This window comes from Heptranchias perlo, chromosome 29, assembly GCF_035084215.1.
Source record: "Heptranchias perlo isolate sHepPer1 chromosome 29, sHepPer1.hap1, whole genome shotgun sequence".
NCBI lineage: Eukaryota > Metazoa > Chordata > Chondrichthyes > Hexanchiformes > Hexanchidae > Heptranchias > Heptranchias perlo.
In genome coordinates this window covers 37,327,951-37,341,110 of record NC_090353.1, presented here as the reverse complement: position 1 = coordinate 37,341,110, position 13,160 = coordinate 37,327,951, and the positions used below count along the sequence as shown (strand labels likewise).

At 43.9% G+C, this 13,160-nt stretch overlaps 1 protein-coding gene across 1 annotated transcript in view; it reads left to right on the top strand.

The window, feature by feature from the left end:
* Positions 1 to 13,160, top strand: part of ell (elongation factor RNA polymerase II) — a 122,633-nt gene that overhangs the window by 29,389 nt on the left and 80,084 nt on the right. The window contains exon 2 of the mRNA XM_067968580.1: positions 3,746 to 3,793. Within this exon, the coding sequence (XP_067824681.1) occupies positions 3,746 to 3,793 (48 nt within the window). The remainder of the gene's footprint in view (positions 1 to 3,745; positions 3,794 to 13,160) is intronic.

The following is a 13,160-nucleotide window of genomic DNA, read 5'->3' as shown; positions in this document are numbered from 1 at the left end:
CTAATGTGCATCCCGCACTCTCTTCGCTCCACCATCGGCAGCCGTGCTTTCAGCCATTAAGACCCTAAGCTCTGGAATTCCCTCACTAAACTTCTCCACCTCTTTATCTCTCTGTCCCCCTATAAGACCCTCCTTAAAATCTATCTCTTGAACTATGCTTTTAATCACATCTATCAGCTATCTAGAGGCCCCTGCTGGATGGTGAGCATGTGTGAACATTAATCAAGGATGGGATTGGGTTAAATTGTGATGCACTCCACTGTCAAATAAGCTGTCAGTGCTCCCTGTCTTGATTCATATGTGATCAATGGCCACCTGGTCAAGGTGCAGAAGAGGGATTGTTGCCTGTGGCACCCATACCCCAGCAAGGAGCCAATACCTTTGAGGCAGAATGGGATCAGGAAAATTGGCAACAGAACAACGTTTTTTTTTTTAAAAACTCATTGGTACTCGACGATGTACTTGTATATGTTTTTCCACTTTCCCCTGCCCTCTTGGATAAGTGGCATTTTTGACTTGTATTACAAGATTCTTCAAACACTTGCATGTGTGTTCCAGCTTGTGAATTAATTCTTTAGCTATCTGACGCTATGAATGCATCTGCTTAAACATGTAGTCCATGCAAGCCAGGGCTCGCCTGTACTACTTCCTGACTCAACTGTCTACTCAATATCTCACACATTATCTTGGTGTTCTTGCTGTGCAAGCCCTGGCCTCGAGAATACAATTTCCGTCCAAAACACAAAACTACAATTACAGGAAGAATTTGTTATCACAGCCTTAAATTTTTTTTATTTGTAGGGACTCGAGCTGTTTTGCTCAAGAAATACAACAGAGCTCAACACTCTCTACCCCCGCCCATGCCTGCCATTACAAGTGTTTTTGTGCATTTAGAATAAATGGCTGTTAGAAAAAGAATAGGAGACTTGCTGATTGTACAAGTGTCATCGCTGCATGCTAATAGAGTACTTTCGTACCTCAGTCAGACCCGACGTAGCACAGATGGTCAGAACTTGTCTGCTACTGTTTTCCCTTGTTGAGTATTTCAGTTTCAATTATAGATTTTTAAAGCATTTTCAGAGGGAGTTGTTTATAACTGACATTTCTGTTAGGGTTTCGATCTTTACAAAAATAGGTAAGGTATAAATTACTGTGTAAAAACGTGTGGTTGTAAGGAGTTACCAAGTCTGTGGTGGCTCGTTACTTTGGAGGACTAACTTGTGAGGCCATGGGGTTGAAGCAAGCATTTTAGCTCCTGATCTTGCATTAGATGAAAAATGCAAAGGAACTATTCCTGCCCGCTGTTATGCCCCTCTTAGTGATATTAGTAGCTTGGATTCTGGGTGTGACCCCTCTTAGTGATGGTAGGCTATTCGACTCTAGGGGAGTCATCACACCTGATCCTGATTCTTGTCCTCACTTTCTAACAGGGATCTCTGGATAGTGATCTAATGGGGGACCCCTGACTGATGTGAGGTCATCTACTTCGGAACTAAGATAGATAGTTCAGAGTATTTTCTAAATGGTAAGAAGCTAGGAACTGTAGAGGGGCAGGTAGATTTAGGGGTCCATGTACAGAAATCACTATAAACTAGTGGACAGTCACAAAAAATAATTAAAAAGGCTAATGGTAGCCTTTATCTCAAGGGGGCTGGAATACAAAGAGGTGGAAATTATGTTACTGTTATATAAAGCTCTGGTTAGACCGCATCTGGATTACTCTTTTACGTTCTGGGTCCACATCTCAGGAAGGATATATTGGCCTTGGAGGGGGTGCAGCACAGATTCATCAGAATGATACCTGGACTAAAAGGGTTAAATAGTGAGGACAGGTTGCATAGACTAGGCTTGTTTTCCCTTGAATAAAGAAGATTATGGGGGTGATCTAATTGAGGTGTTTGATGATTAAAGGATTTGATAGGGTAATGAGAGAAACTATTTCCTCTGGTGGGGGTGTCCATAACAAGAGGGAATAACCTTAAAATTAGAGCTAGGCTATTCAGGGGTGATGTCAGGAAGCACTCCTTCGCACAAAGGGGAGTGGAAATCTAGCATCTCTTTCTGCCCCCCCAAAAGTCTTCTGAGGCTGGTGTTCAATTCAAAATTTCAAAACTGAGATTGGTAGATTTTTGTTAGCTAAGGGCATTAAGGGATACAGAACCAAGGCGAGTAAGTGAAGTTGCGATATAGATCAGCCATGATCTAATTGAATGGCAGAACTGGCTCGAGGAGCTGAATGGCCTCCTCCTCTTCCTATATTCCCACCCCCCCCCAAAAAAAAACCTGGCTAACCAATGGCACCGAGGCCAATTGTAGCATCTGTACCTCCAATCTAGCTTAATTAAGCTAACTAGGCATAGAGCAGTTTGAACTGTGACCTTTTCTGGCCTGTATGGCTTAGTTATTGACTTTCTTAACCAATTTGAGCCAACAGGGGAGCTTTAGTTTTGCAAACTTAATCTCATTACCAACACAACCATTCATAGCAGCTAGTTTTCATTTGGGACTGCTGGAGGAAAATATTATCTCTGTTGTGTGATGGCTTCAGGGGTGTAAGGTTCATTAGCTCCATCACTGTTCCCTCTACATGTATTTCAGGATGTAATAATACCTTGGTTGAGTGATGTCCCTCCTTACTGTTGCTGTTATGAATTGCTACACTCCTTAACACCCTGACTTGTTCTAAGTCATTACACACCATTCCCCAAACGAGAGCAGGTGCTCAAATGCTTAGCTAATAGGATATGTAATTGTCCATGGGGAGATGAGTTGCAGCAGCTTCCACCCCCTTTGGGCGTTCTGGAGAATGTGGCTGTGACCTGCGTTCAAACAACGTTTTAAAATGCCAACTTACACTGGCATGCTGGCCCACTCAACCCCTGAGGCATTCACCTCAGGGCAGCCCTCCTTTTTTTTGCTAATGTTCCCTCTGCCCAATTCCGTCTAATGAAGGTGCTGAGGTTCAGTTCCTGGAATGGAGGATAGGGGACACCCTTCAGTAGGTTCCCGAAGTAACCAATATTCATATGTAAGGTTTTGATAGAATAAATAGGGGGAAGCTGTTTCCACTGGAAGGAAGGTCAGTAACCAGAGTGCAACGATTTAAGATAATCGGCAAAAGAATCGGGGGGGATGAGAATTTTTTTGATGTAGTGCATTTTTATGATTTGGAATGCACTGCCTGAAAGGGCGGTGGCAGCAGATTCAATAATAACTTTCAACAGGGAATTGGATAAATACTTGAAAAGAAAAAAATTTGCAGGGCTATGGGGAAAGAGTAGGGGGAAGTGGGACTAACTGGATAGCTCTTTCAAAGGGTCGGTACAAGCGCGATGGGCCAAATGGCCACCTCCTGTGCTGTATGATTCTATATATGATGTTAGACTGGCAGCAGGATATGGAACAGTGGGGGCAGCATTATAGCCAAGTTGATTCTGTTCTTGCCCTGTGTGCACATGTGCTGTCAGGTGAAGGTCAGGGGACAGTGATCTGGAATGGGAACCCCAGCTGACTATCTTCTGCCCAGCGTAGCGCAGTGGCACTGAGGACACCTGTAGCGTCCCAATTGCTACCTAACGAGGCACAGGCTAGGTATTGAACTGGGGCTATTCTGGTGTGAAGGGTACTTGCTGCTGCCGAACAAGTGGTAGTGCCAAGTTGAGAAGTTGATGCCTCCCAACTTGTGTTGCAAGTCATTGTGTATCCAGTACTGAAATGCTTAACTGTGTTTCTATTCTCTCTTTAGGGCAATGTTTCCAGCCAGCCTGGTATTCGCTTTGAAGGAAGCCAAGGGGTGAGTCTTTGAACTCTTGCTGTGTATTTTTGTCTGGTTCTTTGGAGCAGGATGTTGTTGCACAATTGCCAGTTTTCTCCTCTCTCCTTTCTGAAGCCATTGACTCATTGCTGGGTATGATTCCACAGACACTCCCTGATACTGCACCCAAGTGGCCATTATTCATGCCTGAGCTTTCAGATTGAGTATTGGCAGGTCATTTGACCAGGGGGCAGGGTGGCGGGGTCATTACAGCAGAGCAGCCTCCTCTTCTGGTAGGAGTTGCTGAGTACTGATTAGGAGCAGGAGCTCTCGCCAAGTTTCCATTTCCCTGAACCAGAGTCGGTTAGCCGACTCAGCACCCTATTACCACCCTGGCTGAGATCAGGTAACTCAGCACAGACTCAGTGTGTGACCCTGATGCATAAAGCTGCCTTAGCTCAGTTAGTAGCATTCTTGCTTTTTGTCTAATCAATGCTGATGGTGCAGTACTGAGGGAGTGCTGCATTGCTGCAGGTGCTGAACTCTGGTGGTTCAGGTGGATGTTAAAGATTCCATGGCACAACTTGAAGAGGAGCAGGAAGTTCTCCCAGTGTCCAACGTAACTGGTTATTCATCTCATTGCTGTTTGTGAGATGCTGCTGTGTTTGACAACTTAACAGTCACTGCATTTCAAAGTAATTAATTGTAGGTGAAGTGTTTTGAGATATTTATGAGCGATGTGATAATGTGCTGTATTAATGCAAGCCTGTCAGCTGTGGCTCAGTAGTAGCAATCTTGCCTCTGAGTCAGAAGGCCGTGGGTTCAAGCTCCACTCCAGAGACCTGAGCACATAATCTAGAGTGATGCTCCAGTGCAGTACTGAGGGAGTGTTGCACTTTCGGATTAAACCGAGGCGCTCTCAGGTTGATATAAAAGATCCCACGGCACTATTTGAAGAAGAGCAGGGGAATTCTGGCCAATATCACTAAAAAGGATTATCTGGTCATTATCACATTGCTGTTTGTGGGACCTTGTGTGCAAATTGGCTGCCGTATTTCCCACATTACAACAGGGACTATGCTTCAAAAGTAAGTCACTGTCTGTAAAGCGCTTTGGGAAGTCCTGAGGTCGTGAAAGGTGCTGTATAAATGTAAGTTCTTCTTCTTGTGGCCGTGCTGCTCTCTGTGACATTGCAGGAGTTCTGATAAATGCTTTTCATAGTAAAATTACAGAGGGGGAGGGGTGGGGAGGAGATGGACAGACAAAGTATTTTAAATTGCTGTTTATCTGGAAATGGTAATAAACCACAAAATGACAACTGAGCTCCAGCAGAAATGCAAATTCTACTTCATATTTGAAATCCTTGGACCGTTTGTGTCTAGAATTCAGTGGGTGATATTTGGACTGGTGATTCTAATAGATGAAAGGATCTTGCCTCTATGTCCATTATTCATGTGTGAATCTTGACATTCAACTGTATCGGGCATCACTGCTGAGCTTGATCCAGTCCTCAACCTCAGGCCTATAGCTTCAGGGTGAGGCCAGCCTCTCAGTCCTCTACAAGCTCATGATGGGAACAGTATCATTAGATGTCCTACCACAGAATCCAGATCTCCATGTTTATACCAGGAGCACAAGAGCTGTTGCAACTATATCTCAACACTCTAATCAATCCAAAATATCTACATGGAATACTAGTAGTGAGGATCACATATCGTACTTCCCCTCTCCTAGTTCCATGGTCAGTAGCCGCCCTCTAGGATCTTGCCTCAATGTCCATTATTCATGTGTGAATCTTGACATTCAACTGTGTCGGGCATCACCGCTGAGCTTGATCCAGTCCTCAACCTCATGTCTGCTAACATTCATCAGGGGTCATCGGGTAGCTGACATGAACTCTATCGTCGTTTTGCCTTTCCCCTAATCCAGTGGTGCTGTGGCAAATCGTAGGGCCCCTACTGCTGAGATCAGCTAACTCAGCTCAGACCGAGGCTAGAACCTGCAATCGTCTGAAGCTATATCTCTGAGCGATCGACCGAGCCCCCTCCTGTGGGACTCCATCCCAGAGAGAGTGCCTATTGTCTTTTTAAAAAGTTAACCATCACTTGCTGAACTGGTGGTATTGGACCTTGCACCAGGCTGTTGGGTTGACTGTTGATATTTCATGGAAGTTTCTCAATTAATTCACTCCCAGCAACAACTGGGATCAAACTTGAGAAATCCATCCTTGCTACAGTTCTTTCCAGCTCCCCTCTTCCTCCCCATCCCCCAGTTATATCTACCAAATGGAAAATGCTAATTTAAACGGAGTACTAATGGTCAGACATGCTCCTTATATAGTGTCTCTTCCAACTGTTTGAATGAGGGTTTATACATGTTTTTTCAGCAATTTACTTATCGTCAAACATCTGGTCTCTTTCACCCACCACCGCCACCACCACCACCGTGCCAGTTTGACGGTGTGCTGGCAATGATTCCCGTCACTAGCTCTTGCTTGCCTCTGGTGATTTTTAAATGTGTGCACATAAAGCTGTGACTAAAAATTGGGAAAGGTGAATTTGGAATGAGGTACAAATGTGCAGTGATGGAGCAGCTCTGAGTCAGATTGATTGCCACAGCACCATGGAGATACATGCGTAAGAAGCACACACCAGTGGCCCTGCACTGATTGAAACAGATGGACTGGCCTGGGTTTCTGTTCTTTTATTAAAATCCTATCAGGCTCTTTTATAGAAATCTGAAACTTGAACATAAAGCTATTCATAGACCGAAACAAGTGCCTCTTCTGGTCTTCATAAGCCTGCAGCTCTCAGTTTTGATCTATGAGTCAGCAACATTAACCCTTTTTACTGCTGAAAGATTTTGTAAATTCTACACCTTTCGGTAGCACAGTGCAAATGGGATTCACTGTAAAGTGCTAGTCACAGCATGCCAGGTTTTTTTCCTCAGGCTAATTGTTAAAGCGACAGACAGCTCTATTGCCTAAATGTATGGAATTTAGCAGCTGGTGCGCCACTAAGCTGTACAGACCAGAGTGTCCCAGGTTTGATTCCCCGGTATCTGCTTCGTTGAACTCGCCCTGGGATCCTACTCCTGATCACCATCCAGTGACTGCTGCTGGACAGTGCACATGCACGGATGCTGGATGTGAAGATAGAATCGGGCTTGTCTGCAATGCTGTTTGAGGTTGAATATCCTGCTGATGCTCACTATCGTGGCTCACAAATGGTCATTTGGGGGAAGTACTTCATTTGAGAGTGATTGGTACAGAAGTCAGTGCCTTCAGTAGAGGTGAACATTGGCCCAAAGTAAACCTTGTGCAGAACTTACCCAGCAAAGCACAGCTTTAAAGGCAGGATTCCAACCCGAGTTGCCTTTTAGCTCCTAATTCTCGGCAGCCATTAGGCAATGAACATGAGAAACAGGATGACTAAAGAATGACTCGTTTATATAGCGGTGTATCACATCTCTTAGAAATGTCTTAAGTGCTTCACACAATTAATTACTATGAAATGTATTGACTATGATGTAGGCAAATGCCACAGCCTTTTTGCACGCAGCAAGACCTCACAAACAGCAATGCAATGAGTGAGCAGTTTATTTTTAATGCCGTTGGTCGAGGGAGGAATGTTGGCCAGGACACTCCTCCCTGTTCCTATCTGAATAATGCCATGGGGTCTTACACATTTACCTGAATATGAGCCATCAGAATATGCTGATGGGACCTCAGTTTAACGGCTTATCCAAAGGATGGTTCTGGCCAATGCAGCTTTCCCTCAATCTTTGGATTCTGAGGTGATAGTCCTACCTCCTGAGCCAGAATAATGCATCCTCCATTGAAGGGACCTTTTGACCACACATGGGACGAAGGTGGTCGTGTGCAGCTCCATGCACCCCAAATAAATAAAGATCTAATCAGAAAAATAAGTACAGTATGCAACTGTATACGATCTATCTAGAACTCTTCCATCAGTCTGAGGCTGCATGAACTTTTTTGCCAGATTGGTTGAATATATCAATGCTTTCTTATCAGATGTGAGATGTACTGACATCATAGAATTAAACTACCCGTCATTTTAATTGCCCAAGCAAAGTGTTTGCAGTTTTTATCCTTCTACACAAGAGCGGCAGAGTAAACTCCACCAATCGCATTGAATCATAGCATCATAAAGCACAGAAGGAGGCCATTCGGTCTGTGCCGGCTCCTTGCAAGAGCTATCCAATTAGTCACACTCCCCTGCTCTTTCCCATAGCCCTACAATTTTTTCCCTTTCAAGTATTTATCCAATTCCCTTTTGAAAAGTTATTATTGAATCTGCTTCCACCACCCTTTCAGGCAGTGCATTCCAGGTCATAACAACCCGCTGCGTAAACATTTTTTTCCCTCATGTCGCCTCTTTTTTTTGCCAATTATCTTAAATCTGTGTCCTCTGGTTATTGACCTGTCTGCCACTGGAAACAGTTTTTCCTTATTTACTCTATCAAAACCCTTAATGATTTTGAACACCTATCAAATCTCTGCTTAACCTTCTCTGTTCTAAGGAGAACAACCTCAGTTTCTCCAGTCTCTCCACATAACTGAAGTCCCTCATCCCTGATACCATTCTAGGAAATCTCCTCTGCACTCTCTCCAAGGCCTTGACGTCCTTCCTAAAGTGTTGGCCCAGAATTTAACACACTACTCCAGCTGGGGCCTAACCAGTGTTTTGTAAAGGCTTAGCATAACTTCTTTGCTTTTGCACTTTATGGCTCTGTTTATAAAGCCAAGGATCCCATATGCCTTTTTTAACAGCCTTCTCGACTAGTCCTGCCACCTTCAAAGACTTGTGTATGTACATCCCTAGGTCTCTCTGTTCCTGCACCCCCTTTAAAATTGTACCATTTAGTTTATATTGCCTCTCCTCATTCTTCCTACAAAAATGAATCAGCCAAAGTCATTGCTGATTCTGCTTACACATCCGAACCATGAATATTTCAGTGGTTTGTTGCACTAATGTTTCGCTAAGTCCAATTTTCTTTTGTATTGAGCGTAAGCCTGTGGATCCTAGAATTTGTCTTGGAAGCCACTTCTATCATTAACAACCATTGCTCACCTTCTGCTCTAAGCCATCACATGTCACCAGTAAAATGAGTAGAACCAAAGTTTCATGTAATCTTGAGTTTGGTTTGTAAAGAGATACTACTTATTTCTGTATCACCTTGAACTTGGAGCAAATAGCAATTGCCAGGGCACAGCTTCCTCTCATTTCCTTCCATCTCATCAAATAATTCAACCAAGATGTACCAGTTTATCCTTGTGTTCTATTTCAAATCCAGTTATGGTAATCCCAGGTGCCTGGGAAGCCTTGAACATTTAAAGGATTTTCCTGTCTGTATTTATATTTACACCAAGCTGTTTCCTTGCTTTATAAATTCTGCTTAGTTCTTGGAATTCATCCCCTTTCAGCAGTACCAGAAAAACACACTGGTAGTATCAGAGTCATAATGAGGCTTAAAAGATTGCCGTGAGAGATGGTGGTAAGCCTGCAAGCCCTTGTGGTGATGATGTTCCCACAATGCTGTTTGGTAGGGATTTCCATGATATCAACCCATTTGCGATGAAGGAATGATGATACATGTCCAAGTCAGGGTGATGTGATTTGGAGGAGATCTTGGCGATGATGGCTCCCATGACATTGCTTAGAATCATAGAAGTTTACAACATGGAAACAGGCCCTTCGGCCCAACATGTCCATGTCGCCCAGTTTATACCACTAAGCTAGTCCCAATTGCCTGCACTTGACCCATATCCTCTATACCCATCTTACCCATGTAACTGTCCAAATGCTTTTTAAAAGACAAAATTGTACCCGCCTCTACTACTGCCTCTGGCAACTCCTTCCAGACACCACCCTTTGAGTGAAAAAATTGCCCCTCTGGACCCTTTTGTATCTCTCCCCTCTCACCTTAAATCTATGCCCCCTCGTTATAGACTCCCCTACCTTTGGGAAAAGATTTTGACTACCTTATCTATGCCCCTCATTATTTTATAGACTTCTATAAGATCACCCCTTAACCTCCTACTCTCCAGGGAAAAAAGTCCCAGTCTGTCTAACCTCTCCCTATAAGTCAAACCATCAAGTCCCGGTAGCCATCCTAGTAAATCTTTTCTGCACTCTTTCTAGTTTAATAATATCCTTTCTATAATAGGGTGACCAGATCTGTACACAGTATTCCAAGTGTGGCCTTACTAATGTCTTGTACAACTTCAACAAGACATCCCAACTCCTGTATTCAATGTTCTGACCAATGAAACCAAGCATGCTGAATGCCTTCTTCACCACCCTATCCACCTGTGACTCCACTTTCAAGGAGCTATGAATCTGTACTCCTAGATCTCTTTGTTCTATAACTCTCCCCAACGCCCTACCATTAACGGAGTAGGTCCTGGCACGATTCGATCTACCAAAATGCATCACCTCACATTTATCTAAATTAAACTCCATCTGCCATTCATCGGCCCACTGGCCCAATTTATCAAGATACCGTTGCAATTCTAGATAACCTTCTTCACTGTCCACGATGCCACCAATCTTGGTGTCATCTGCAAACTTACTAACCATGCCTCCTAAATTCTCATCCAAATCATTAATATAAATAACAAATAACAGCGGACTCAGCACCGATCCCTGAGGCACACCGCTGGTCACAGGCCTCCAGTCTGAAAAACAACCCTCTACAACCACCCTCTGTCTTCTGTCGTCAATCCAGTTTTGTATCCAATTGGCTACCTCACCTTGGATCCCGTGAGATTTAACCTTATGTAAACACCTACCATGCGGTACCTTGTCAATTGGCCTTCTCAGTGGTAGAGGTTGCAGGGGAGGGAGGTGCTGTTGAAGTAACGTTGGTGAGTTGCTGTGATGCATCCTGTAGATCGTACATGCTGCAGCCACAATGGTGGAGGGAGTGGATGTTGAGTCCAGTGGTATAGGAACCCATCAAGCGAGCTCCTTTGTCTTGGGTGGTGGTGAGCTTTTTGAGTGTTGTTGCAGTTGCAGCAAACCAGGCAAGTGGTGAGTGTTCTATCACACTCCTGACTCGAACCTTGTAGATGGTGAAAAGCCTTTGAGAGGTCAGGAAGTGACCCACTTGTTGCAGAGTACCAAGCCTCTGCCCTGCTCTTGTGGCCATGATGTTGCTATGGCTGGTCCAGTTAAGCTTCTTGTCAGTGGTGACTCTTTCCCCCCCCCTGCCAAGATGTTGATGGTGGGGGTCAAGGGAGATGGTTTTCTCTTGTTTGAGATGGTCATTACCTGGTGCTTATGTGGCACAAATGTTACCTGCCTCTTGTCAGCCCAAGCTTGGATGCTATCCAGCTCCTGTTGTAGGCTTGCATAAGCTGCTTTATTTTCGGAGGAGTTGTGAATGTTGCTGAACACTGTGGAATTGTCAGCAATGGAGCGAAGATGAAGCTGCTGAAGATAGTTTGGGTGCAGGATGCTTCCCTGAGGATCTCCTGCACTGATGTTGATGATTGGCCTCCAACTACCACAACCATCTTCCTTTGTGTCAGGTACGACTCCACCACTGGAGGGTTTTCCCTTTGACCTCCATTGACCCCAGATTTGCTTGGGCTCCTTTTTGCCATTCTTGATCAAATGCAGCCTTGACATCAAAGGCAGCAACTCTCACCCCTCCTTTGCCATTCAGCTCTTGCGTGCATGTCTGGATCAAGGCTGTGGTAAGGCTATCACTATGCTATTATCAGTATCTGTCTGCATTAACATAGCCCTTGAACGATGCGGTTGCCCTGTGTTTTATCTCTTTTTCCTGTTTAGTCCTTTTTGTAGCTGTTCAGGTGGTAAAAAGATAGTTACAGAAGAGTTTGTGTTAGGATCTCTGTGTAAAAGGTCCACTGGCTGATGCATTTGACAGGATCTTTCCATCAACCTTAATGAGGCCTAGCATAGCCTTGGGTGTTCCTGAGCTAGCATTTGTGCTCGGCCCTGCTGTATGGAGAGGAATGAGAGAAAACAATTCAATATTTAGGCAGACATCCAATTTCCTGTTGGCAATGCACTTGAATTGTGAGTGTGGTTCTGGTGGATTATGTATCATGGCATCACTATACAGTTTATTTTTAGTAACTTATATAGAATTACATAGAATGTACAGCACAGAAACAGGTCAATCGTCCCAACAGGTCCGTGCCAGTGTTTATGCTCCACATGAGCCTCCTCCCTCCCTACTTCATCTCACCCTATCAACTCACTAATTGGATTTGGAAACTGATAGTTGGTTTAGTCTCCTTTGCCCAATTTTTCAGAGGTCAGATGTTAGAAGGCAAGATGGAAAAATAGTTGGTACTGTTCAGAGTCTGTGGTCTTGTGGTGTGGTTTGCACCTACATTTGCTAGCAATATCAGTACTGTACGTCATCCTGTATTGATAGCCTGGATCCATTGTGCAATATCTGATTGGAATGCCAGCCATCCTTTGGATGTTTATACATGTGCCTTGACCCGTCAAACCTGTTCACAAGATTGTTATGGATGAGAAAGGCCACTTGGCCCTTCTTAATTCATCCATAAAGAAAGACCCTAAAGTCCCGTCCCTATTGCGGAATGCTATTGTTTCTTCAATGACGTCAGCGTTTTCGCCTCCATGATTCTACCCAAAGTCCATTCCGAGCATTAGGACATTTTTCTATGTCAGGTACCAGTTGTTGTGTTCAGAACTTCCTGTCATCAGCACTAATTTGGCTGTTTACTAGTTTGAACTCGTCGCCTTGTCTTACTCTCTCAATCTAATTAAAATATTCCTGATTTACCTTTTCCATACCCTTAACTATCTTGTACACATCTGTGAGATCACCTCTCCGCTGTCTCCTATCAAGGCTTTGTGCAGTCTTTCCTCATACCCGACACTAGGGATCAGCCTCTTGACTCTTCTCTGTTCCCTCTTCAGTGCTTTGTCGGTGAAGAGAACTGGACACAATACTCCGGGTGCGGTCTGACCAGAATGCTGTGCTCTACTTTCCTTAATTCAAAGTAGCTTTCCTTTGAAAGAAAAAAATTTGAATTATCTGGTCATTCAAATTATGTGAATTTGAATAAAGAAGAGTAAAGTACAGTTTGAGCATGACTTCCTCTGCCTTGTATTCTACTGTTTGGTTATATAGTTCATCAATTCTGTTTTTGCTTTTTTGATTGCTGACCTGTACTTTGAGTGCCCAGACTACTAACAGCCCTAGGTCTCTTTCAACTTTAGCTATTTCAACAACATTCGTGGAATCTGTACCCTCCTGTTTCCTTCCTATGTATAGCACCTTACACTTGTCTGCATTAATTTTCATCTGTCATTGTTCTGCCCTTTTTATATATTTTGTCCAACTCACTGGGGTCAATTTTAACCTAGCCCGAGCA